This window comes from Mus caroli, unplaced genomic scaffold (assembly GCF_978045245.1).
Source record: "Mus caroli unplaced genomic scaffold, Mus_caroli_1 scaffold_6, whole genome shotgun sequence".
Lineage (NCBI taxonomy): Eukaryota > Metazoa > Chordata > Mammalia > Rodentia > Muridae > Mus > Mus caroli.
The window spans coordinates 30,565,007-30,592,575 of NW_028227261.1; the positions used below are offsets into that span (position 1 = coordinate 30,565,007).

At 42.9% G+C, this 27,569-nt stretch overlaps 2 protein-coding genes and 1 non-coding gene across 6 annotated transcripts in view; 1 reads left to right on the forward strand and 2 right to left on the reverse strand.

Moving 5' to 3' along the window:
• Nucleotides 1-2,111: 2,111 nt before the first annotated feature.
• On the reverse strand, nucleotides 2,112-5,716 carry Tmem35b (transmembrane protein 35B). Its single transcript, XM_021161145.3, has 3 exons — nucleotides 5,584-5,716; nucleotides 3,833-4,013; nucleotides 2,112-2,974 (listed from the first exon to the last, which is right to left on the reverse strand). The coding sequence occupies exons 1-3, from the start codon at nucleotides 5,686-5,688 to the stop codon at nucleotides 2,808-2,810; spliced, it is 453 nt and encodes a 150-aa protein (XP_021016804.1). The 5' UTR covers nucleotides 5,689-5,716; the 3' UTR covers nucleotides 2,112-2,807.
• A 1,594-nt stretch (nucleotides 5,717-7,310) lies between these two features.
• The window catches only part of Zmym6 (zinc finger MYM-type containing 6), a 46,110-nt gene continuing 25,851 nt past the window's right edge, over nucleotides 7,311-27,569 (reverse strand). For all 4 annotated transcript variants that reach the window (XM_085838938.1, XM_029476489.2, XM_029476488.2 and 1 more), the window contains 7 exons: nucleotides 27,133-27,283; nucleotides 26,105-26,277; nucleotides 24,853-25,000; nucleotides 22,902-23,069; nucleotides 21,699-21,736; nucleotides 11,241-11,385; nucleotides 7,311-9,474 (listed from right to left, as the gene is read on the reverse strand). In XM_085838938.1, coding sequence (XP_085695064.1) covers nucleotides 7,646-9,474; nucleotides 11,241-11,385; nucleotides 21,699-21,736; nucleotides 22,902-23,069; nucleotides 24,853-25,000; nucleotides 26,105-26,277; nucleotides 27,133-27,283 — 2,652 coding nt within the window. In that variant the 3' untranslated portion in view covers nucleotides 7,311-7,645. The remainder of the gene's footprint in view (nucleotides 9,475-11,240; nucleotides 11,386-21,698; nucleotides 21,737-22,901; nucleotides 23,070-24,852; nucleotides 25,001-26,104; nucleotides 26,278-27,132; nucleotides 27,284-27,569) is intronic.
• LOC115030929 (U6 spliceosomal RNA) lies at nucleotides 23,046-23,152 on the forward strand. The gene has a single exon (XR_003836528.1). It is a non-coding gene; the product is annotated as a U6 spliceosomal RNA (small nuclear RNA).

The window sequence follows — 27,569 nt, forward strand, 5'->3', positions numbered from 1 at the left end:
CTATCACACAGGTGCTGGGCCAGCCCCACCACCATGCTTTTGAGTCCATATCAACCTTGGTAAACAGGATTCCCTCAGTGCCAGTGCAAGAGCTTTTACAACATACTGACTGGAGGCAGGTTGGGTGTGTCATGCTGGAGGAGAGGCTGGGACCCCAGGGGCTCCGGGCTCTACTGTGATAGGCTTTAAAGTGTTCCTGCATCCTGCCATTTCTGGAAAGTAGGGAGTTGATTATGTTGTAGGGCAGCCCTGGTCGTGCCTGTACATTTTCATCTTGGCTGAAACACTGAGAAAACATGGTTTTTGGAACCAATCAGGCCTTAGTTCTAGTTCTGACAAGCATAGTCTTTCCAGACCCATATTCTCATTGGTAGGACAAACAGAGATTCAATAATAGCATTTAATGGGCACTTATGTACCAAGCTGTTTACTTTCATTTTCAGTGTTCTGTAAATAAACCAGGACAAAGCACATGCCATTACCCCTCCCTTCTCGGTGATGAGCAGGGGCAGGATTTAGTCAGTCTCAGTCTATGCTGGGAATTCCGTTCCTCCTCATCAATGATCGGTTTAAGGATTGAAATATAACTCCATTCTGAAGTTAGATATACGGAATGACCTGGGGTTTTCTGAAAGCTTTCCATTCTCTTCTTACCCTTGGATATCACATGCAAACATACCACTGCAGCTGCAGCTATTTTACAACTCTGAAGGCAGTAGCCAATAAATTGATGGCTGAAAGAATGGATGTTGGACCTTGATGTCTTCATGAAGTAGCCCGGTTAACCAATGCTGAAACTAAATCATCTCTGGACCAGCGAGAGAGACAGAGAGACAGAGAGACTGACTGAGAGAATGAGTGTACCACCGGGCATGTGAGGGTCAGAGGACAATCTTCCAGAGCTGGTTCTATCTTTCCACTATGTAGGTCCTGGATGAAATGGGTCATCAGGCTTGGCAGCAATCACCCTTATCTAGAATTATCTCATTAGTCCCCTGCTATGATGTTGTCACATAATTTATGATGGGCCTGTCTATTGAGCTCTACCCTTGCTGTAGGTGAAGCACATCACTGTGCTTTCAGACCCAAGAAGATCCAGCTAAGAATTATCAGCTTGCCCGAGATTCATGCAGGCGAGGGCACAGCAGAAACAACCATTCAGCACTGAGCATGAAGTGGATTATCAAAACTTCCGCCTGTGTTCCCTAAAGCTAAATTCCTATGCCCAAAATGTCACCTAGGCGGGTAGCTAAAACGTGCATAGATAAACTCTAGCTAGCCCCAGTGCAGGCCTTTAATCCCAGCTATTAGAGAGACTGAGACTGAAGGATCCAAGTGCAAGGCTTGTTCAAGACCAGCCTAGGCAACTTAGTGAGACCTTGTCTCAGAATAAAGACAAGGCATGAGGCTCAGAAGAGCTGTGCTTGCCTCTTGTGTGTGACGCTTCAGAGCTGCAGAACAGAAAATCTACTTCACTACCTTTTCTCATAGAAGAAACGTCATTTCCCAAAAGTACGCCAGTGGACCCGGGCAGAGGGCCTGGGGACACGACACAAGGGGCTCTAACATTTTCCCCATGAGCCCTTGTGCCTTCCCTTTCTCTCTCCCCTTTATCACCCTCCCACCACCACCACCACCACCACCACCGCCACCACCACCACCGCCACCACCACCACCACCACAACAGCTGGATCTAGAGAGACTGCTGAGCCACTACTGAGCATTACTGGGAGCTGATGTCCCCCAACCTCCACTAAGGTGTTAGGGGATGCTGGATTAAGTGCCACACATCACCATTTTAGCAGGGTGCCCGGCACCAGTGCAAATGTAAAATAAAGAGAAATGGCAAGAAATTTCCCTCATGGGACCCAGGTGAGCACAGGCAGAAATCAGACACTTAACACTCTGCAGTGTGAACTCGTAAAATTTTAAAACATGCGCTAGATGTGCGTGCTTGTTGAAACAGTATGCTTACTTCTTGGAAAAGGAAATAAATATGCAGAGGTCATTTGCTGTGAGCTTTACAAACACACACACACACACACAAGCACATACAACAGGAATGACCCAGATATTTCTCATGGACAGGAGGAAGTGGACAAAGTACAACACAGCCTTTAAAAACGTTTATTTTATGTGCATAAGTGCTTTGTGTGTGTGTGTGTGTGTGTGTGTGTGTGTGTGTGTGCGCGCGCGCGCGCGCGCGCGCGCGCATGCACACCCATACTATGAGCATGTCTGGTGCTCCAAAAGGCCAGAAGAGGGTGCCAGATCCTCTGAAATCAGATGTAGAGAGTTGTGAGCCTCCATGAGGATGCTGGAAACTGAACCCCGGCCCTTTGCACAAGCAGCAAGTGCTCCTAGCGCTTCGGCCACTTCTTCATCCTCAGCACAGTGAACAGAGTAAAAGCCATGAACATTGATGAAGTAAAAACATGAGTCATGTTAAAGAACTCTGGATCTTAACAGTGGGCAATAGGCTATACTGTCTCATTTCGTTTAAAAAAATATGCATCTTTATATAATCATAGAAAAAGATGGCTAGGCACAGTCACACCAAAACATTGAGATGATTACTCATGGGGCATTAGAATTTGGAGTGGTTTTAGCTTCTTTCCCGCTTACTTCCTGTTTTCACATCACATGAAAAGGGTTAATGCTGCCCTCAAAACAGAGCAACATAGTTATTAGGGGAGACTGAGGCCTAGACAAGACAGCTCTTTTACACTGAATGACTGTGGACCTGACAAAGTGGTAGATGGTGCGCTGTGACTGTTCCTGCCGAGGTAGCTACATGGCCTGAAGACTCAATTCCCGTGTGCAGGAGGAATCTTCTTGCTCGGGCATCTGACCGCTCCCTTAGTACGAGCTAAGAAATGGCAGGAATCCAGCAGCAGCAGGAGCCCCAGACAGACAGCAGCTGGGACGTAAGTACTCAGTGGCTCTTTCAGAACCACCAGAGTGAAGACAGCCCCTAGAACAGAAAGGAAGACGCCCAGGAGATCCAAGAACTCAAGGATTCTGGCCCAGGCTGACCCATTCCAGCTCACCAACCCCTGACCCCTGACCCCAATTAATCATCCCTCTACCCCTCTTCCAGGAGCAGGACAAAGAAATAGAAGCCTCTTGAGCTAATGTATGCCCTGGAGCTCGGGGGAGTCAAAGTGGGAAGATTGGGATGTGGAAACTAACTTTCCCTCTCCTCTTTCTTAATAATCCTAAACCTACTGGAGGGATTCACATTGGGGCTGAAGGGCTTGAGGAAAAAGTGTGTTAATGATCTGAAAATGACGAAAGCTTTACACACGGAAAGAATGTTTTAGTGGCAATAACGTGACATTGGCCAGGGCACGGGAGTCAGCACAGGGGTGTCTAGCCTTTGCAGCAGCAGCTGTCCTGTCTGTACACTGGCATCTCTTGTCGGTGGCACTCCTGAGAAAGTGTCTTCTAGAGAAATTCTCTGCCTCTCCGGTCAAGGGACTCCAGCTTTCCTGCTGGCTGCTCCGGCACTCACAAGACACATTATCCATTAAGTGGTAACTGCTATTCCACACCCTACAGCAGTGAGCATTGATCAGAGAGTAGGAGCTCTTGAGGTCATGCTTTGTGCTTACACTGGGACACTGTGCAGCCACAGACAGGATGGGGAAAGCATGTGACAGTGTTAGTGTCCAGGATATGGTACAAGGCGTTTCAAAAACTCCTGGTCTCAAGATTAGAAAAGCTGTGGCAAAGCAGGAAGTGTTCCCAGTCCCAGAAAAGAGAAGACCGCATAAGGAAAAACAGCTGATTTTTTCCTATCACCCCCAGGAGAGCCCAGTTGCCCCCTTACCCATCATGAGAAGGATCAAGAGGACGTTACTGATCTCCTGTAGCACAGGTGGACCCACGACCAGTAGCAACCCAGCCAGCAGTTCCAGCCATCCCACAGCTGTCTGGTAGCTTATAGGGTCTGGCTGGTAGCCGAACACCTTCAATGGAAACACCTCAGCAAACTGCTCGAACAAGGCTCTCTACGAGTGGTAGGGAACACCTGTCAGTACTACCCATCAGAAAATGCAGTGCCTGAAGGCACCACCTAGACCTCCTCTGCCTATAACCGGCTCCCTTAACAAAACTACTGCAAGTAGTTTAAGAGCCCGGCAAGGAGGGGCTGACTTTTGGAATTAGGAACAGACATGCCCGTATGTCCTCACCAGACCTCTCCATAGATGATAACCCAGCTCAAATCCCAGGAGAAGGGAGCAGGGCTTGACTTTCCCATCTAGGGCCAGGGCCTAAGAAGGGCTACAGATTCTTTGTACCAGGCCTAGTTTCTCATTTCTCTGAATATCTGCAGGTGGGATGGATAGACTCCTTAGAGAATGACTGACACTTTCCATCTCCTATGCAGGTCCTGATTCTACTGTGGCAGACACAAGGAACAGCTGAGGGGGTGTAACACACCCTACTCAGACCCTTCCCTGGGCCCGCTCCACCCTCAGGACTGTTTCCTGTGGTCCAACAGTAGCCCTGCCTGTTCTACTCTGGCTTCCAAGGAGGGAGCTCCATGCTGTCACCTACAGAGCTGCTCCGGAACCCCACATCTGAATTGAAAGGGGGAAAAAAAGCACGAATTTTAAATTTACACTTTTATGCTGGGCTATAGTGACAGCTATCCTGGAGTGTATGTGGTCCAAGGGCCGCACATGAGACACACCTGCAGAGAGTTTAAGCTGTCTGGCTTTTACCATATCTGTCCTAAAGAACCCACCATCTTAGGGAAGAAGAAAAAGAAGAAAGAAGAAGAAAAGAGGAGGAGGAGGAGGGGAGGAGAGGGAGGAGAAGAAAAAAGAGGAAAGGAAGAAGAGGAGGAAGGGATGAGAGGAGGAGGAAAAGAAGAAAATCGTAGTAGTACCCAGGCTTGGGAGGAGGCAACAGGGGTCTTCCACAGAGCCTGGCTTCTCTGAGAGTCTGGAAACTGCTGGTGGACCCTCTCGGGAGAAAGAATTACAGTCAGTGACTTCTATGCTTCTGTCCCAGGCTGCGTGAGAGTCTAGTTGGATTGGTCTACTTTGAGCCTTGCTTGACTTGCTGTGTTATGTTTTGGCAAATTACATTTTACCATCATGGCTAGTTTCAAGCTTAAAAAAGATTTCTAAGGTGGGTAAGCCGTTAATCCCAGTAGTCTGGAGGTAGGGGTAGGTGGATCTCTGCAAGTTCGAGGCCAGCCACTACATTGAGTGAGCTCCGGGCCAGCCAGCCAGAGCGACACATTCAGAAGACCAGCTCAAACAAACAAACAAACAAACAAACACCAAATAAAGTAAAATTCTGCCTCCCCAACCTGGAACTATGGGTTGGTGGGTGGAGAGGGGTGCTAGGTCACTTTTTCACTTTGTGTTCCTGGACCTCCTGAGTCCCATCACTTCTCCAACTCTAAATCGGCCTGGGGACAACATGCTCCGCCAGCAGTGAAGTCCCGTGCCCTCCCACCTGGAGAAGGTGTAGAAAACTGGAGGGAAGGCCCAGGCGGCCTCGAGCCCGAAGGCATGAAGCCCCCGGGAACCGAGCACACACTGTCCTTCCCCGGGTGCCGCTCACCATCTGTTGTGACACGGGGGCCGAAACCTGAAAGAGCTTGGCAGCCCCGGTGAGCGCGAAGAAGACGCCAAGCAGAACCCGCAACACGCCTAGCCTGAACGACATAGCAGCTCCCGCCTTCCCGGACGACTCTTCCTCTCTACCGGAAGACCACAGTCGGTCCGGCCCGCCCACCCGGTTACGCCCAACTTCCAGCCCCGCCCACTGATGGCCACCTCCGCTAAGACCCGCCCACTGAGGCCTCTCCTCACAGGCTGTACTCTTTTTGTGGAGGGTGCAGAGTATCAGGTGTGTGTCCACGCGATCCGGCCTTCAAGCCCACCCGTGCTAGAGGAATCTGACACCACCCAACTCCCTGGGTGTCTCTGGGTCTGCAGCTGTATGGAAGTTGCACAATGGCCTTCAGAAAGTTACTGGAAAATCAGTGAACCCTACAATTAATGAGCAATAAAGCAGTAACTGTAATTTTTTCTGGTCCACCTATGCCTAAGATACCTGCCCCTCCCATAGCTCAACCAAAAGAAAAATGAGAAAGATATTTAAAGAATCCCTTACTTGGTTGCACTGGCAAACAGAGGACCAATTTTTTCCGGTTGTCGAGTTTTTTAACACACACCCATAAGGAAAATAATAACATTCTAGAAATGATTAAACAATGTTCAAGGAATTTTCACAACAATTGAAAATTATATAAAACTAACACCTCGGGGTACAAGAGTGGAAGTGTTGACCTGCATCTGTTTGTATACCATCTATGGCTGAGCCACTGAATACTATCTGACCTTTCATGAAAGCCGGCTACCGCCACGCATGATGTGCCTGTAATTCCCCAACTAGCGAGGATAAGGCCTGAGGACTGCCCAGAGTTGAATGGACTTCACAGCAAGAACTAGGCTAGTGAGGACTATATCGCAAAGGCCAGTCTCAAAATAAAATAAAATAATTCCCAAGCCCTGGTTTATGGGTCCAAAAGAAGCCCTATGCTATGGTCTCAAACCCTATGCTATGGTCTCAAACCCTCCCACTGTTCATGCTTACTGGCCACGTACTTGGATCTGCTTTCCATCTACATAACTCTCTGAGGGCTGGCGATATGTCTGGTGACTAAAACTGCTCATGTTTTTAAAGTGCACATGCCTACTTGGTCATGCAGGAAGGTACTGGTTGCTGGCCTGACTTAACTCTATTTTGTCACGTTTTTTTTCCCTGAGTCACTTTCTCCTGTGATAGATAACCGTGGAAAGACAAAACTCACCCATAAACATAATGGCAGTGAGGAAGCAAAGCCAGCTCCAAGCAACAGCGAGTCTGGCAGAGCAGATCACTCCTTAAAGGGAGCGAATGCCACAGTGATGAGGCCAAAACCAAACTGCTCCCCTAAAGTGGGAACTTCTCCAAAACCATTTGCAAAACTAGAACTGAAAGAATGATCAATCAGACGACTGTCCTTACCAAGAAGACCCGATGTCAGGCGCCTAACCCTCCACTGTTCCCTTTTTCTGTGATAGTTCAGAGTCCTAGTTAGTCCTTCAAACTACGGTGGCATTGTGTCGGACACCTTTAATCCCAGCAGTCAGGAAGCAGAGGCAGTCAGATCTCTGAGTTCTAAACTAGCCTGGTTGACATGAGTTCCAGGATAGCTAGGGCTATACAGAGAGGCCCTGTCTTAAACAAAACAAAACAAAAACTGCTGAGGTGGGGTCAGTGAGTCACAGTTTGTTCTTCCCAGCCCAGCCTTGCTCTGCCCTTCACTGCTCACCTCTAACTGGTGTACTGGGACAAGTGGGTTGGCCTGGTCTCTTGGGGAACTCCGTAAACAAGACATTTCCTCTTGAAACTTCAAGAACAATCACCAACATAAAGGCTACATTTTCTCCCTTGTGTTATTAAAATTATATATAATTATACTCAGTTCCACAATTCTTAAATCCCTGTACAACAAAGGAAAAATATTAAAACATTTAATCACTGAAAATACAGATACATCAGCAAACTGTATTTTAGGATACTTATACAAAATTTAACACAAAATTATACACTCTGATGAGAAGCAATACGGATGCTACTCTTTCTCCTTTGCTAACTTTTCTATCCTTGGAACTAATGACGTGACTGCCAGTCTTAGGGTGGGACCACAAGTCCGAAGGTCTCTCGGTTTGGATGCAGTCAAGGCCGAAAAGGTGGCATCGCACAGACAGGTGCTTGAGAAGGGCAGCAGCAGCTTCATTGCCTTTTCATGGAGCTTGGGATAACTTGTCTTTGCATTGACCCAAAACTGCGTGACAGACATTGATTTATGAACTGACTGAAATCCCGTATCGGAAGATAACACGGCGAGTTTTTCTTCCTCGGAGTCAGTGAGATTGTTATTGTGGTAAGTGGCAAAAGGATCTGCGAGCCACAGATTTCCGGAACGCAAGTCCTCTTCTGGTGGGTAACAGTCACGGAATATCTGAGAAAGTCCTTCCAGGTGCTCAAAAATGATGCTAGCAATGTTTTTCACACTTACATCTGATGAGTCTAAGAACTCAGAAAACAGAGGGAACATACCATAATCACTCTCCTGTGCACGCTTCAGCCACGTTCTTAGCCTTTTCTTAAACACGTCAACTTTATTATACAAATTGAAAAAAGTAGTCATGGTTCCTTGGAGACTTGAATTTAATTTATTTATAAGTGAAAATATATCTGCTAAATAGGCTAGCTTTGCAATCCATTCCTCATCATGGAAATACCTGGCCAAATCTGAATGCTTTTGATTTAAAAATATTTCAATTTCATGTCTCAGTTCAAATAATCTTGTTAAAATTCTCCCTCTCGACAGCCAGCGTACTTCAGCATTAAGTGGTAAATTCACATGCTCAGATCCCATCTCTTCACACAAAATTGTCAACATTTGTGAATCTGAGGCACTGTTCTTTACAAAGCTTAAAATTTGTGATGACTGCAAAAGAATTTCATGTAAGCATGGAGATAGCTTTTCAGCTGCTAAGTGTTCACGGTGAATGAAACAATGTGTAAATGTCACTGTATTCTTGGCAATTTCTTGAATTTTTGACCTTAAACGAAAATACCTGTCAGTCATGCTTGCGGCCCCATCAGTACAGAAACCAACACAATGGTTCCAATTCAGAGATCTGCTATCAATATATTTATTTATTAATTCAAACACTTCAAGATCTGTGCTCGGAGAAGGCATTTCAGTGCAAAATAATAATTCTTCTTTCACATCTCCACGGTCATAGTCAATGAAGCGGACATAGCAGAGGAGAAGCGGCGCCTCTGTGGCCTCGGACGACTCGTCCACCTGAAGGGCAAACCACCTGGACTCCCTGACCTTCTGCAGCAGCTGATCTTCGATGTCATCAGACAGTTTCTTGATCCTGCACCCAATTGTGCTATTAGAAAGAGGGATGGTTTTCATTTTGTCTCCAGCACTTGAACCCAAAACTTCTGAACACATTTCTACTAAATATGGTTTAATTAATTCTTCAGCAATCGAGAATGGCTTATTCCTGGCAGCAATTTGGAAAGCGATTAAATAAGAAGCTTTCACAAGTGACTCTTCAACTAGTAAACACTTTTTTAAAGAACTATTTTGACATTCCATTTCAAGTGATTTTTCCTCAAAAAAGTCTACTGGCTTGTTCTCTAAGTCTGAATGTTTTGCCTTCAAATGGTTAGAAAGACTTACTGGCATCACACTTTCACTAGATAAGACCTCTCCACAAATGACACACTGTGGGCTTAGTGAACTTTCCTGTGATCCAGAACAGAGAATGAAACCAAATCTGATATACTCTGCATTGTAAGTCTGGGAGACGTCTAGTCTTCTTCTTTTTGCAGGTGGAGACTCAGGTTCTTCACTCTTCCATTCTGGCAGAGGTAAATCTAAAGGAAATATGTGAATCACTGTTACGATATGAACATGTAAAATATGATATGAACAAATGTGTTATGAAAAACTGGATAAAGATCTATTAACACAGCTTGACCCAAAGCTGCCTAAAAAATTTAAAATCTAGGTGGGCACACCTTTAATCCCAGCACTCGGGAGGCAGAGGCAGGTGGATTTCTGAGTTCAAGGCCAGCCTGGTCTACAGAGTGAGTTCCAGGACAGCCAGGGCTACACAGAGAAACCCTGTCTCGAAACCCCCGCCCCCCAAAAAATCAAATCTAGCAGTTGAAAAGAACACTTAGGGGCTAGAGTACAGCTCAGTGGCAGGGCATTTTACTTGGGATGTGTGACACCCTGCAGCCAATCCTCAGCACCAAGACAGACAAATCAACCACATGTAAACTCTAAGGCCAGTCCTGGAGTTTGGCTGTGTTGTGTACACTAGAATCTAAGCCCAGCACTCAGGAGACAGAGGCAGGTGGATATCTAGTGAGTTAGAGGCCAGCCTGTTCTACAGAGTAAGTTCCTCGATAGCCAGGGCTACACAGAGAAATCTTAACTCAAAAAACAAAAAGGCCCAAAGACCCAATAATACAGAACAAAATGAAAATTAAACACAAACATCCCGGATGCCCACAGACCCTTTACTACTGTTTACATGAAGAGAAAGGTTTCAGAAGTTCATGTAACAGGCAAGAGTATCATTTTCCACAGAAATATAAAACAATCAAATTTCCTGAAGAAAGAATTCTCTGGCTGGGCAGTGGTGGCGCACACCTTTGATCCCAGCACTCGGGAGGCAGAGGCAGGTGGATTTCTGAGTTCAAGGCCAGCCTGGTCTACAGAGTGAGTTCCAGGACAGCCAGGGCTACACAGAGAAACCCTGTCTTGAAAAAAAACCCAAAAAAACAAAAAAACAAAAAACAAAAACAACAACAACAACAAGTAAAAGAATTCTGACTCCTACCAAAGGAAAGGAACTCTATTAAAATGTCAATATTACTTTTACCAGAGTAAGCTTTATCTGTTTGTTTATTTAGAGACAGGCTCTTGCTATTCAGCCCCAAATGGCTTTAAACTCAAGACTTTTCTGCCTCATTCTCCCAAATAGCTGGGACTATAGTAGCTCACCATAACACCCAGGCACAGACTAAGATTTTACTTATATGTTAGTCTATGGAATAAAGTTACGATTAACAACAAAAGAAACTGGGACTGTAGCTCTGTGGCAAAATGCAAAGCTCTAAATTGACACATTGGCAACATACACACACACAAACACACACACACACCTTGGGCAGAGCTGGCTATTAAAATAACTGAAATATGCAAGGAATATGAGATTAAGGCATTACCATTGATTGGGGCAACACTTTATAGCTTTTCCATGTAGGAGTTCAACTTTCTATCACCAACACCCCAGACCTATTATCTATTATTTCAATAACCTATAATTAAATAATTAAATGCAGAGTTTAAAAGAAAGGAAGGAAGAAAAGAAGAAAAAAAGATTGGATCAACTAAGACTCAACTGGTAATGCTTTTAAGCAAATATGTATATCAGTAATTATAATGGCTTATACATATGAAAAAGTAATGTGCACACACATATAAAATGTTTACCTCTACATCTAATACTTTGTATGCATATGGATTTGAAGTATATAATCCAGGAATTAATACTTTACACTGAGAATTACTGCCTTTACCTTTTCATAATAAAACAAAGCTTATACAAGGTGCCAGGACACTTCCTTACCTGTCTGGCAAGCAGCATGGTGGGTATGCGGTCTGCAAGAGGTGGCCTTGGTCTGGGTGACTGGCTTGCACAATATGCCTTTGTTCTTCAGAAGCTTGGGGGGCTTCAGAGGCTGAGGTCTCTCAGCAGGTGCCTGTGCACTTCCCTAGTTAGGAACAAATCAGTGAACCAGAGTGCTTTTAGTACATTACCAATGACTATATTGTTATCATATGAAAAGCAATGTTATCCCTCTAGAAGAGTAGTTACAAACAGAAAGCATTCTGGGGGAGACATTACCAACACTACTAACTCCTAATTCCCCTAATCAGCATTGATTTCATTTATATTCTGGAAGAGCTGGGCATGGTGGTGCATGCCTTTAACCCTAGCACTGGGGTGGGGACAAGGGGTGCAGAGGCAGGCAGATCTCTGAATTCAAGGCCAGCTTGATATATAAATCGAGTTCCAGGATAACCAGGGCTGTTACACAGAGAAACCTTGTCTTGAAAAACAAACAAACAAACAAACAAAAATCCTGGAAGATGGACATGGCTAGCTAGCATGGGCAAAGCCCTAGGTTCAAACCCTAGTAACACATACACAGAAACATATACACTCACATACATAAATACATATACATACATTCTCACATACACACTCTCACATATACACACAAATACACACGTAGATTATCCTACATAAAATATGAGCCAAATAAAGAAAAACCAAAAAAAAAAGAGTAATTATTTTTTTAAAATACTGCTTACAACCTCAGACTCCATAAAAAAAATTATATATAAACATTATTAAGGATCTCAACTGGAAAACACAAAACAGAAGAAAAAAAAGCATGGAGAATTTCAAATGACTAGAACAGAAAGGAATTATTCTCTTTTTTTAAGATTTTATTTATTTACTATATGTAAGTACACTGTAGCTGTCTTCAGATCTCATTACAGTTGGTTTTGAGCCACCATGTGGTTGCTGGGAATTGAACTCAGGACCTCTGGAAGAGCAGTCAGTGCTCTTAACCACTGAGCCATCTCAGCAGCCCCCAAAAGGAACTATTCTTTTTTTTTTTTATTAGATATTTTCTTTATTTACATTTCAAATGCTATCCCGAAAGTTCCCTATACCCTCCCCCTGCTCTGCTCCCCTACCCACCCACTCCCACTTCCTGGCCCTGGTATCCCCTGTACTGGGGCATATAAAGTTTGCAATACCAAGGGGCCTCTCTTCCCAGTGATGGCCTACTAGGCCATCTTCTGCTACATATGCAGCTAGAGACACAAGCTCGGGGGGGGGGGGGGTACTGGTTAGTTCATATTGTTGTTCCACCTATAGGGTTGCAGACCCCTTCAGCTCCTTGGGTGCTTTCTCTAGCTTCTCCATTGGGGGCCCTGTGTTCCACCTTATAGATGACTGTGAGCATCCACTTCTGTATTTGCCAAGCACTGGCATAGTCTCATACAAGACAGCTATATCAGGGTCCCTTCAGCAAAATCCTCCTGGCATATGCAATAGTGTCTGGGTTTGATGGCTGATTATGGGATGGATCCCCGGGTGGGGTATTCTCTGGATGGTCCATCCTTTTGCCTTAGCTCCAAACTTTGTCTCTGTAACTCCTAAAAGGAACTATTCTTTTTTTTTTTTTTTAAAGATTTATTTATTTATTTATTATATGTAAGTACACTGTAGCTGTCTTCAGACACTCCAGAAGAGGGCGCCAGATCTCGTTGCGGATGGTGTGAGCCACCATGTGGTTGCTGGGATTTGAACTCTGGACCTTCGGAAGAGCAGTCGGGTGCTCTTACCCACTGAGCCATCTCACCAGCCCAGGAACTATTCTTAAGAACAATGTAAAATCAAAGCAAAAAAAATATTGATACATTTGACAACCTGGAAATTAAACAACAAAAAACTTTTGTAAACAAAGATCTCCGTAAAGCAAAGTTGAAGGAAAATAGAATGAGATATTTATTTAAAACACGTTTATTTCATTCAGAAAACATTTACCAAATATTTACCATAAGTCAAGCACTGTCTCCACCCAGAGGATGCAACAGAAAACAGACAAACAAGAGTCTGCCTCACAACTGAGAGGAGACACAAAAACAAACAAGGCCAGCAATCAGATGACAGACATATCCGAGTAAATGGTGGTAAGAGCAGTAAAGGGTGAAGGAGTGGAGAGTGACTCCTTGTTGAAAGAGTGTGGCAGTGGAGCCGACCCTCCCAGTTACTCAGGAGCCTGCAGGAAAGAGCTCAGCTAGGAAAGGCACTGCCACCCAGCCCAACCACCCGAGTTCAGGCCCCAGTTTAAGTCCTGGAATCTCTGTAGTAAAAGGGAAGAACAGATTCCCCCAGAGTTGTCCTCTGTCACCCACATACGTACAGGAAGGACAAAATTAAGGAGAAAATAACCACTCCTCCCAGCTGATAGATCAGATAGGTCAGTGGCTTCTGACTACAAAAGGTAGCATATATGGCAAGTTTCAGCTCAACCCTGCTCTTGTTTGGCAAGCTACACTGGAGGTGTATTTACATGACTTTATATGCAGCTGCCTAGTCCCTCGGACAGTATTCTATTACTAGAGAGCCTGAAGGACAATATAAACGTTGTGCTATTACAAACCATGCCATGATGCCTCCCTATCCTTACACATAGACTCATCCTACATGTGCTAGTGTTTCTATGGAATAAAGTCTGAGGGTTACAAGCACATGATTTAAATTCTGATGGCATCGACACACTGCTCTTTTAAAAAGCTGCTATCTACTGTGTGGCCATAAGCAATGTATGTGAGTTCATTTTCCAATATCCTAGTCAACTGATCACTTTACTCGAGGCTACTCCTCCGTCAGTGGGTACGTAAGTTACTGTAGAGGGCTATTCTTCACTTTACTCGAGGCTACTCCTCAGTCAGTGGGTACGTAAGTTACTGTAGAGGGCTATTCTTTTTGTTTAGTATTCCTTGTATCCCCTTGCCTGTGAACGGTCCATCATAACAGTTACCATTTTCCTATAAAAAAAAAAATCACTCACAGTCATAGTGCACATGATTTAATCCCAGCACTGAGGCAGAGTCAGGCAGATATCTATGAGCTCAAAGCCAACCTGTTCTACAAAGTGACTTCCAGGATAGCCAAGGCTACACAGTGAGATGCCTGTCTCAAAAGCCACCAGCATCATGCCCACAGATTCTGTCTAGACATAGTGATGTACAGCCATATTCCCAGCACTCAGGAGGTAGAGACAGAAGGATAATCCTAGATTCAAGAGCAGACTGACTACACAGTGAAGACTACTTCACTGTCTCAAAAAAAAAAAAAAAAAAAAAAAAAAAACAACTTCATATGTTTTCAAATGAATGTGCCATGAAACCCAAAGACTCAAACATTAGACAACTGGAAATAATTTGCCCTGTTAAAATTCTTCCCCAATCAGTTTTCTCAGAGGGACTCACCTTCTTACTGGTGCCTTTCCAGGATATTCTCTGTGTATGGACAAGCAGATGTCCATGTGTATTTAAAGCACAAATGGGAGTGTGCAATACTAAGAAGCCTGGACACACACATAGTATCCCACAACATAAATATAGCAGGCTTCTTTAACTGTAACCCAGAGCCTCTGCATGTTTGTGCAGCCTCTAGGTAGGCTATGTAAATCGAGGTGGGACTGGAAAGGGGTGTATCTCAGACTCTGCTTGTGTACTCAAGAGTGATCTACGGCCCCAGCTTCTGCAATTACAAATAACGCAAACCAATTATAAACCATATCTGCACTTTTAAACTTCTCTAGTTTCTAATAAAATGATCTGAAATCATTCTACCTATTCATACTCCTATCAGCAACATGTGAGAGTACCTTCATTGTTCATTTTTATCTTGGCAGTTAGATGAACAGTAGTTATAAGTTCAATTCTATTCATTTTTTTTTTGCAAACAGCATTCAGTGTTGTGCATTACTATTGTTGTCGTTATCGTCATCATCATTGTCGTCATCATTTTATGTGTATGGGTGTTTTACCTGAATGTATGTCTGTGCACCATGTACATGCCTGGTGCCCATGGAGGCCAGAAGAGGGCATAGGATGCCCTGGGACTGGAGTTAGCAAGTGCTCTTGCTAATAACACTGAGCCATCTCTCCTGTCACTTTTTTTTGATAAGAACTACTTTAATGTCAGGTCTGTAAACCAGCAGATACTCTTGCCTTTTTTCTATTGGTTGTTGGGTCATTTTTATTTATTCTCTTTACATATTTTTATTTTTTTTACATATTTTTAAAAAGTAGTTTTGGCGATTGAGTTTGGTAATAGAGCACTTGCCTAGCACTGCAAGGCTCTGATTCAATCCAAAGCACACAAGTACTCAAACAGAATCACTGCCACCTCTGCATTTACCCATCTCTTCCCTCCCTGAGGCAGTCTCACTGTGTAGTGACAAGTGGCACAGAACTCACTAGACCAGGCTGGCCTTGAACTCACAGTTATCTATCTGCCTCTGCCTCCCACGTGCTGAGATTAGAAGTATGGTGAGGCAGCAGGCCCAGTCCATTTATCTTTTGAGTCTGGAATACTGAATTTCCCTTACAGATTCCTTAACGGCCTCTGAGTTTTGTGACATATTTGTGATATTTTCCCTTATATATTTCTTAGTTCTTTTGTTTCTTACATCTAAATCCCCACTTGAACTTCATTTTGTTACAATTGGTTGGTAGAAATGCAAACTATTTTCTTCTATATGACTAGTTGTCCCATTATTATTTATTGAGTAATTCATATTTCTCCTACTGATCTGAAGTATCACCATTTATTCTCACAATATATAAATATATTTGAGTCTATTTCTGATTTTTTTTCATGTCTTGGGAATGCTGTGGGTTTCTGAAACCTCAATACCTACCCCAGGTGACAAATTTCTCCAACAAGAATATATCTCCTAACCTCCCTAAAGAGATCACCAACTGGGGATCAAGCACTCAGACACACTTGTCTAAGGGGCCATGCTGATTCAGACCACCGCCAGCCCGGCCTGGCTTTTTGCATGAGGGTTGCTGGGACTCAGACTCAGGCTTGCAGAACAAGTGCTGCTGCTCAGCCAGTGCCATCCCTTGCTTGGTCTTTCTTCCCATCTCCTAGTCTCACCTCCATTTACTCTAACAACTGAACACTCTTTCTGTCACTGTGTTTGATGACTGTTCGTTAATGCTTTTATTTTTTTTTTTTAAGATTTATTTATTTATTATATGTAAGTACACTGTAGCTGTCTTCAGATACTCCAGAAGAGGGCGCCAGATCTCGTTACGGATGGTTGTGAGCCACCATGTGGTTGCTGGGATTTGAACTCTGGACCTTCGGAAGAGCAGTCGGGTGCTCTTACCCACTGAGCCATCTCACCAGCCCAATGCTTTTATTTTTGGGTGTCACTGATTGCTAACAGTTTCACATCTATTTCTATGGCTTTACTTTGGAAGAGTGGTTGGGTGGTTGGTTATCTGGCTTTTCCTTGAATTACCTTTTCTTAACTTTCCATCTACTGAGGTTTTGAATTACCTTTTCCTTGATGTTTTAGGGGATGTTTATGTACAGTGATTTCCTATGATGCATGGCTTTTGTTTCCAGTTTCAGTTACTCACATCACCTATGGCCTGAAAAAAACTAAACAGGAAATTTCAGAAACAAGTAATTCAGAGACTTTAAACTACATGCCATTCTGAGTAGCATTCTGACATGCTGCACCGTTCTGTCCTCATACGGTGGTGGGTGTTTGGTTGGCTGATTTCTTCTTTACTTTTTAGTGGTGGCACTGATGACAACAGGGATCAGAACTATCAGAAGCCTTGCACGTGTTAGGGAACTTCTCTACCACTGAAGCACATCCCGAGGACCCTTAGACTCTTCCTTTCTCATCCCTTCCTTCCCTGCCTCTCCCCCTCTTTCTATCCTTACTTCCTTTTTTCAGAGCATCAATAAGTAGTCCAGCCTGGCCTAGAACTTGGGGTGACTTTCCCACATGTGCCTCCCAAATGCTGACACTACATGTGTGCCACCATGTCCAGCTCCCTTGGGTCGGTCTCATTTTACTACCTTATTTATAGCCCCAGATTCACATCTCCACTTGTCTACTGGTACTTACTCTTCGATGACTAATAAGCTGTCTCAAGTATGTTTTAAAAAGAATCCTTCTAATCCTGCAGCCTCCTCTCTAGTGTTCCCTACCTCGTACAGTCCCTGTTCTGTTTTGCTGAGTGGCTTCAGTGCCTTCCCACCTGTCTTCCTGACACTATTTCTGCTCTTTGCAGGATTTGCTTCCACATTGTTGCCAGAATTTGTTTTGTTTTGTTTTGTTTTGTTTTGTTTTTTTTATGAGATAAAGCTGTCCTAAAACTTGGCATGTATCTGAGGATAATGTTAAACTTCTCATCCTCCTGCTGGCTGGCTACTGAGTTAATGCAGACCCAGACCTTCATGAATGTTAGGGCCATATCTTGCTACCTCTCCCCATCCTCCCTCACAAAGAACTTGGAAAAACAGCAATCACTATGGGAGGCTTGGGCAGACGGAGATAATTCAGGGGGTCTGAATGAGGACATTGTAGTAAATGAAAAGAAAACAACAACAAACACAACCTCCCCACTTCTCACAAGTCAGACCATGTGATTCCTCCACTTCTAAATATCAAACACAATCTGAAAAATAACAATAAAGAAGGTAGAAAGGAGCTTGTCTCCAAAATTAACCCTTCCCTAAATTGATTTTTATTGTGGTATTTTATCACAGCAACAAAATAAAACATCTAATAGAAGCAAATAAATCTAATTCTGGATAGTAGAAATATTGCAGACCAGTTTGGCAAAGTGCACTGTGGTGGTCTGAATGTAACTGAGCCCCACAGGTCCACAGGGAGTGGCACTATTAAGAGAGATGGCCTTGTTAGAATAGGTGTGGCCTTGGTGGAAGAAGTGTGTCACTGTAAAGACAGGTTTTGAGGGCTCCTATGCTCAGGCCATGCCCAGTGACAGTCTCCCTCTGCTGTCCTAGAATCAAGATGTAGGACTCTTGGCTCCTCCAGCACCATGTCTGCCTGCCCACTGCCAGGCTACCTGCTATGATGAAAATGGACTGAACCTCTCAAACTGTAAGCCAGCCCCAATTAAATGTTTTCCTTCTAAGAGTTGCCTTGGTCATGGTGTCTGTTCAGAGCAATGGAACCCTGAGATATGCACCTTCACTTGTTTTGCATACAAAGTTTTACTGGGAATGCACTCATCCACATATTATTGTCTGTGGCTACTTTGGCACTAGATCAACAGAGGTGGCAGATCCTCCAGTTGCAACAGAAACCATCCAATTTGCAAAATCTTTTATTTTATAAACTAAAACTAATTCAATCCGAGCTATTTGGTAACAGGTTTATAAAATTTTATTTTAATTTTATTTCTTTTCATTTCATGTGTATTGGTGTACTGCCAGCACATATGTCTGTGTGATGGTGTCAGATACACAGGAACAGGAGTTAAGAGACAGTTGTAGGCCACCATGTGGTTGCTGGAAATTGAACCCAGGACCTCTGGAAGAGTAGCCAGTGCTCTTAACCATTGAATCATCTCTCCAGCCCCTTTAAGTGTATGAACATTTTAACCTCTATGTACACCTGTACACTACACACATGCCTAGTGCCCATGGAGGCTACAGAGGCCAGAAGATGACATCAGATCCCCTAGAACTGGAGTTATAGATTGCTTTAAGCTGCTCAGTGGTGCTGGCAAATAAACCTGGGTCCTCTGGAAGAGCAGTCACTGTTCTTAACTGCTGAGCCATCTCTTCAGCTCCCAGTGACACAGTTCAAATGATAGGTGAATTACAGTGGGGAAAATATATATAGGGCAACTGTATTAAATGAGGCATATATTCCTAAAAACCTGAATAATTCAAAACTAGCATAATTCAAGACTAATTGTACCACATACATAAAGTAAAAGGATGAATCCTCAGAGCATACAAATTTATAACCAGTACTGTAGATTGCTAGAAATTGTGGTAGTATGAATAAAAATGGCCCTTACAGGCCCATAGGGAGTGGCACAGTGGCACAATTGAGACACTCAGCCTTGTTGGAGTAAGTGTGGCCTTGCTGGAAGAAATATGTCACTGGGGGTAGGCTTTGAGGTCTCAGATGTTCAAGCCAGGCCTAATATGGCATTTTCTTTTCCTGTGGCCTGCTTATCCATATGTAGAACTCTCAGCTACTTCTCTAGCACCATGTCTGCCTACACAATACCATGCTTCGTGCCATGATGATAATGAACTGAATCTCTGAACTGTAAGCCAGCCCTAATTACGTGTTTTACTTTATAGGAGTTGCTGCAGTCATGGTGTCTTCACAGCAATGAATTAACTAGGATAGAAATTATATAGACTATTTTTATAAATATATGTTGTTATGGTTTGTATATGCTTGGCCCAGGGAGTGGCACTATTAGAAAGTATGGCCTTGTTGGAGTAGGTGTGTCATTGGGTGTGGGCTTTAAGACCTCATCCTAGCTGCCTGGAAGCCAGTACTCTGCTAGCAGCCTTCAGATGAAGATGTAGAACTCTCAGCTCCTGCACTATGCCTGCCTGGATGCTGCTATGTTCCTGCCTTGATGATAATGAACTGAACCTCTGAACCTGTAAGCAGCCCCAATTAAATATTGTCTGTATAAGAGTTGCCTTGGACACAATGTCTGTTCACAGCAGTAAAACACTAACTAAGACATATGTTAATAATACTTATTAAGTATATATAGTAACATCTTACTTGTACAGTTAATGGCATAATTATCACAATTTAAAATATGATTTAATATAAACATATAATATATAAATGTGCACAAGTTAATGTAATGGCTTTCATTAATGAGTATACTGTCTGAAAATAACTAAGTAGATATTATCATCTTCCAGCAGGATAAATACTGGGCGTTAGGAGGACTGAACTGGACAAGCTACCTTTCTCCAACAGTGACTCCAGGCAAGACTTCAGCTAGAGAGTGATACGAGTGTGGTCTGAACCCTCACCTAAGGATAGACAGATACATCTCCCATCTTTTGCCTCTTTACTATGGAACAGGAACCCATATTTGGATCATTACCTTCAAAAATAGTAGTTACTGATAAAATATGGTTAAAAGTGACAGCAGATTCAGCCTGCCTGCTCACCTGCAGCTTAAAATCTCAATGGGCTTTTACACCAGAGAGGCAGCTAAGATTATGGCGACCTCTGTCTCACTGTCAGCTCCCTCCTTTAAATGTATTTTATTATTATTTTGTCTGTGTGTGTGTGTGTGTGTGTGTGTGTGTGTGTGTGTGTGTGTGTGTGATGTAAGTACTATCTTGCACATATGAAGGCCATGGGACAATTCTGTGAGCCAGTTCTCTCCTTATATCTTTGCATGGGTTCTGGGGATCAAAATCAGACAGATGGTCAAGCTTGTGTGGCAGGAGTCTTCACCTGCTGAGCCAGTTTGCTAGTCTACCTGCTTCATTTCATCAAACATCATTCATGCTAGAACTGCCAGTTTCCCATTCCTTCTGTTCTTCTTGCCTGGCTATTATTTGCTAAGCTAGGCGAGTGGTTTGCCTGGTTTACCATGTGGCTGTGGGGTTTTGAGTGCTACCTCTCATCCGGTGCAGGATACATCCTTCTAGTGTGACAGCATGAAACACCAGTGCCGTGGCTTGGTCACCTTGTAGATTTCATCATCTAACTTCTTCTGTTCAAAGGCACTGAGTGGGCACACTCTCAGCCTGAGTAGCACCATTTTGTAACACTTGAATGACACTGCTATGTAAGACTTTTATCAGGAGCAAATGGCACTGTATATTTAAGATCAAGTATGTGATGCTGACGAAGGCTGAAGGACTCTATCTGCCTGCTGAGGGGATGATCGACTGGCATGGGACGGGACCAGCACAGTGTGCAACCCTCAGAGCCTACCAGGTCTCCAAGAACTCATTCTTGGAAACTTTTTTAAGTTTGGGGAAAGTTTCACGTTTTTAAAATTTGGGACATACTGTAAGAGATTAAGTAAATTCACACTCGGTACTATTTTTAGCCTCATATAGTTCAAAATTACAATGGTACCATGCTGAACTTTTTTCTAGACTAAACCAAAAATACTTAAATGTAGCAAGAGGAAAAGTAAGCAGCCAGAAGGAGTTAGCAAGCACTTAAACAATTAAGGGACCTGAAAAAAAACTGTAAATCAAGATTATATCCTTATTAATGTTCTAGAGTCCACCAATATAGTTCAGAACAGAAAATGTGTTACTACTCAATCTTTTGAAAAGACTTAGCTGTAAACAGAAAAGCATTTAGGTAATATATGTGTGTATACGTATATATGTGTATGTACACATATTAGATTATAACCAAAATGAAAGCCCAAATAAGTGGGTATTATCAAATAACATATTAACAAAACAACTCACATTTCCAATGATCTTTGTTACCTCTGTAGGACCAGCACCTGTTACAAATCAGAACACACATTATCATTCCCAAAATATTCATAAGTAAACATTGAAATTAAGGCATTTGCTTTTTTCATTAAGGTGGGTTAGAGTCTGGACCAGAATTTCTCAAAAAAAAAAAAAAAATCATCCAAAGGAACACTATGGTGCCTGAGTAAAGGTAAGATCTCTCCCTCAGGCCTTTGCTACTTCATTAGAATGCCTGGCAACAAAGAAGCAAGCAGTGGTGGTTGGTGAGATGGCTCAGTGGCTCTAGTACTTGGTGTACAAAACATAAGGCCCTGAGTTCAGATCCGCAGAGCGCACGTTTAAAAACAAGAGCAACAGGCATGTCTCTGCATCTGTAACCCCAGCTGAGACAGGAGGACCCCTGGACTCTACTGACCATTCCAGACTAGCCAGTCAATGAACTCCAGGTTCACTGAGACCCAGTCTTAAAAAATAAGGTGGATTAAGGTGTTTGCCACTCAAACCTGAGTTTGATCCTCAGATCCCAAGTGGAAGGAGAGAACTGACTCCCAAAAGTTGTCCTCTGGCCTCCACAAACAAGGCCTGGCATGTGCCTGCCCATACTTGTGCACATATAATATACATACATACATACATATATACATACATACTATGTATATAATAATAAAATTTTAATTTTCAACAACTAAATAGTAGTGATGGAAGACATCCAACATCAACCTCTGGCTTCTATGTTCACCCACCTACGTACATACCCCAACCCCCCAACACACACATGGGGGTATATGACAATTGTTCAAATTATTTTTGTGTATTTTATTTAATGTCTTTAAGTCTTTTGCCTGCATGTATGTATGTGCACCACATGCATACCTTGTGTCCATGGACCCCAAAGTGGGATATCAGTTCTCCTGGAACTGGAGTTACAAATGATTAGAGCCTCCATACAGCTGCTGAGAGCTATACCCAGGTCCTGTGCAAGAGCAGCAGGTACTCTTAACTGCTGAGCCATCTCTGCAGCTCATTAGAATGCTTTAAAAAGTTAACTACACACACCCCTTCCTTTCCAACTCATCCCTCACCCTACACAGTGGGCATACTTTCTCATTAGTATAAAGGCATTACCAATAAGAACTCTTAGACTAGGCAATACTTGCCTCTTATCCAAATGACTCTGCCATCAAATCATACCTGTTAAAACACTGTTCGTCTTCCTGGTGGGCTGAAGTGCGGGTATTTTTGCCAATGATATCACACTGGTTATAACTGGTGTTGTAGCTATCCTTGGAGAAGGGAGTGCTGTCACAGTAGTTTGTGCCTTAGGAATAATTACCTGTGCTGGCTTTGGGAGCACAAATACTACAAAAAAAGGGTAATGATACAGATTAGCATGGCCCCTGCACAAGGATGACATACACACTCATGAATTGTTACATAAAAATAAGGAAGAAAATAAATGCTGATTAAAATAAACAACAAAATTATATGCAGTATAAAAGGGTCATACAGGAATAAAATTATTTAACAATTAGTTTTTCAGGAAGTAATACAAAGTCCCACCTCTGAGTAATATCAGCTTGGGTGATTCTGTTAAAGTCTGTGTTCACTGGGACTCAAGAAGAGCCTGATTCTGTAAAATTCTAATTTCAAATGACAATCTAAAGTCCATATAAGCCATTCCAACATTTAGCACTTTTACTATCTAGCAGATAACTTTGGAATTAACTGGAAGCTGAGGGAGAGGCTGCCCCTTCAGGTAATACTGTTTTCCTTGTAACAGGCTTCACTGTTAAACTGTGCACCACTGTATGTTACTAGTGTTCATCTTCACTATTCTGCCATGTACTCACGCCGCCTGTCCCCTCGCCCTTTTGCGTGCGTTCCCCTGCTGCTATACGCACGCAAAAGAAAACAGACACTATCTGCCTTTCTTCTTTTCCTCTATTCCTCAGACCCTTCCTCCCCAGTCTCCCTTCTAGTAGCAGTGGTTTCCATCAACTATACTGTAGAACGAGTCTCCCACCACCAAGCTGACCAGTCCTAGGATGGGCTGGCCAACACAGAGGCTTAGAAGGGAGTCCAAGGTAACTAAGAGCAAACTGTAAGAAGCCAAAGCGCATGGATTCTGTCAATCATTAGTCCTCGAGGCTAATGGTCTATACATAGTTTGGATCAGAGAGTACTTCTGAGAAGACACACTTTATAAGGACATCCCGCACACCCACTCATCTCAATTTTTTTTTGACCACATTAGTTGTCCTACTTGTAAAGTGATTTTATTTTTCAGGAAAAAACTTTGCTACCCATGAAGAATTGGTCTACTTTATTTTTTCTGAAATAATTAATGTGTTGCTCTTTTTTCTTTACCTACAAGCAAGTTCTGCATCAAATTCTACCCCAGGCACAGCAACCACGTTAACACACTTACAGCCTCTCCCTTCGTTTGCCATCTTTTTAATTTTTATTTCTAGTTATATTAACTGAGTAGTATGGATCCCTTAGTTTTACATACTTAGATTCATAGGTTGAATCAAAAGCAATCAAATTAAATTTTCCTATGAAATAAGTATGTATTTATTAATTCTTGCTTTATGATAACAAAAAGCATCAGAATTAATTTTCTCTCAAAGGCCAGCCATGTAAATAGCTTTTTGTCAGCTTGACACAAGCTAGGGTCATCTGAGAAGAGGGAATCTTGATTGAGACAATGCGCCATCAGAACACCCTGTAGGCAAGTCTGTGGGCATTTTCTTAATTAATGAATCCTGTGGGCGGTGTCACTCCTGGGCAAGTGATCCTGGGTTCATGAAAAAGCAAGCTGAGCCATGGAGAACAGGGCAGAAGCAGCACTGCCTCCAGGTGCCTGCCTTGAGCTCCTTTCCCGGACTTCCTCAGTGAGGGGGTGTGACCTGAGAGTTGTAAGATAAATAAATCCATTCCCTCCCCCGAATCCTCCCCCCAGCTGCTTTTTGCCACAGCAATAAAAACTGCAACAGACTTGGCATTAGAGCGCTCTAAAGAAAACTTTGAGGAAGTGCGGGCTGTAAGAATGCAAGGAAACTTTTATTGTAGTGTTTCTCTGTGCATGCTGACAGTGTATCCTAGCACTGAGCAGAAGAGCCTGTAACAAGCTTACTTTTACCTTTTCTTTGTGGAATTGGGTCATTCACACTGTACTGATGGCAAAACTTCAAGACACAGAACAGGTTACAGAAGTATTTGATGTTGCCTCTCCATTTCAAGGACTCACTTAGCTTACCCTGCCGTTTACAACCATCACACCTGGCTGTCTGTGAATCGAAGGAAAGACAAGGAAGGATTAAAATTATAAAAATATAATACTAACCAGAAACACTAATAAAAATGGTATATGAATTAGTGAGATTATAAAATGAAAGGTTCCCTAGTGAAAATACTGTAATTAAAAACAGATATTATTTGTTCCACATAAGATGTCCTAACAATGTTTTTTGTTTGTTTTTGTTTTTTTCAAGACAGGGTTTCTCTGTGTAGCCCTGGCTGTCTTGAAGCTCATTCTTTATACTAGGTTAGCCTTGAACTCACAGAGATCCACCTGCCTCTGCCTCCTGAGTGCTGGGATTAAAGGTGTGTACCACCACAACACAGCCTAAGTACCCTTTTCTTAAGCATTGTGATTGGTCCTTGGCCATTTAGTGGCTAAAATATATAATCTTCCTCAGCAAGAAAATTACATTTAGAATGAGGTATTAAGTTAAATACTGGTGTCACTAGAGTGCTGTGGGTGCTCTGTAGCTGCCACCTATAGCTCCCTCCTTCTGTTTATAAAGCAGCAGCGACACATCCAGCCCTCAGGACTGATGCTGGCAATGGGACAACCAGCAGGACAGCGCCAGGTCTGTCTATGCAGATCTAACTATTCCTGCCACCATATGCCTCTCAAAACTAGGAAAGTAGGTAAGACCATCAGCTTGCCACGTGACCTATGAAGGGAGGACAAGCCTGACCTTAAATTCCTAAGTAACCTGAATGAGAGCTACTTAAGGCAAAATGATGTAAATTTCTAACCTAAAAGTTACAAACAAGGTCATCATACTTTATAAGAAAGAGAGAGAGCCTGTCTCAGAAAACCAAAAAAAAAAAAAAAAAAAAGGAAAGAAAAGAAAAGAAGAAAAGAAAGAGAGGGAATAAAAAAGCACACATATCCTTCCTCTGGCTAGAGACACATTTCAGTGGTACAGTTTGTCTAGCAGGCATGAGGTTCTAAATTCAAGCCCCAACACCAGGATGATGGGGAAAGAGACCTCCAGAAATCCCAAACTCTAAATACATTTTTCCCACGTAATTTGAACATATTTTACTTGAAAATGATTAGCATTTATTTCCAAATAAGACAAAGAACATGTCCTATTTACCTGATGCAACAGAGCTGTAAACTTAGACATGCAATCTTCACAGCAAAAGACCTGGAGCTTGCCTTCCAGTTGATTTTCCACAAAATTTGCAGACGTCTGTAAACAGTAACTGCACGTCTTACAGTAGCTTCCCCATCTTTCCCCAAAGTCTCGAGCCGAGAGCACCTTGCAAACTAACCACCAGCGAGGACACAAGGAGAGACAAACGCGCATTAGCTTCAAGGGGGTGAAATGCTGTCGGTGTCTCAGCTCATTCCCAGCCAGCACTGACACTACAGGCTACAAGCCCAGCACCTTTGAGGTGAGAATAGCACAAGTTCCAGACCAGCCTCAGTTACTTTATCAAGTTCAAGGCCAGACTGAGCTACTTGAGATCCTGCCTTAAAAAAAAAAAAAGAGGCTGAAGAAATTGGCCAGCAGTTAAAAGCTCTTCAAAAGACCTGGGTTTGATTTCCTGCCATAATTATTTGCCTATATTATAGGATAACCTTCATATTCACAAAACAAACTCAAATTAATGTTTTAACATGCTTTTAATAAGTCATCCATATTCTGAAACATCAGGGGCTTCAAAGTAGCAGCAATTGATTAAGTTTCTACTTTGCAAATAGGTAAAACAAAAAATAAAAATCCTAGCTGAACTGACTTTTCTCTACCAATGCCATTAACTGTAGGTTTTTTCTTTATTGAGACTACTAAAATGCTTTAAAGGGTGGATCGCAAGGTATACTAAGTATAAACTGTGTAAATTCAACATTTTAAGAATGTTCAAGCAGCTGGGTGGCAGTGACACATGCCTTTAATCCTAGCATTTGGGAGGTAGAGAATCTCTATAATAAGAGTTTGAGGCTAGCCTGGTCTACAGAACAAGTTCAAGGATAGCCAAGGCTACACAAAGAAACCATATCTTGAAAAAAGGAAAAAAAAAAAAAAAAGAATGTTCAAGTAATGCTTCCTAAGCAAAGGCTTTGAAAATAAAAACTGATCACGAACCCACTGCGTATGCGTAATACCGAACGCCTCCTCACCTTCACTACAGAACGGCTTGTCAACCCCTGAGAACCGCACCGTGTCCTCTATGGTCTTCTGTAGCTTACAGTAGTCGCACAAGGCCTTAACTTTATTCTGCTTTTTGTATTCATCACAGCAAGCCTTGCCACAAAACATAAACATTCTACCCTGTAAAAACAAGGAACAGCCATTAAGTTCTAACCAAACATGGGAACATAGGCTGGAAACACAGTTCGCTGGCCAAGGGTGTACTGCTCTTCCACAGCCCGGGTTCAATTCTCAGTATCCACGATCGGTTGCCCACAATTATCTAGATTAACTGCAGCTCTAAAGGGGATCTAACGCCTGTGGTCTCCATAGGTACTGTGATCACACGTGCACATCTACACACACACACAGAGAGAGAGAGAGAGAGAGAGAGAGAGAGTTAAAAATACATCTTCCTCTTTTTAAA

What these genes read in the sequence shown, in the direction of transcription:
- Tmem35b (XM_021161145.3), bottom strand. Translation starts at nt 5,688, where the DNA reads ATGTCGTTCAGGCTAGGCGTGTTGCGGGTTCTGCTTGGCGTCTTCTTC. An exon ending in CCCCCGTGTCACAACAGATG is followed by an intron (nt 4,014 to 5,583) that starts GTGAGCGGCACC and finishes TACCACTCGTAG; the next exon opens with AGAGCCTTGTTCGAGCAGTT. An exon ending in CTTGATCCTTCTCATGATGG is followed by an intron (nt 2,975 to 3,832) that starts GTAAGGGGGCAA and finishes TTTCTGTTCTAG; the next exon opens with GGGCTGTCTTCACTCTGGTG.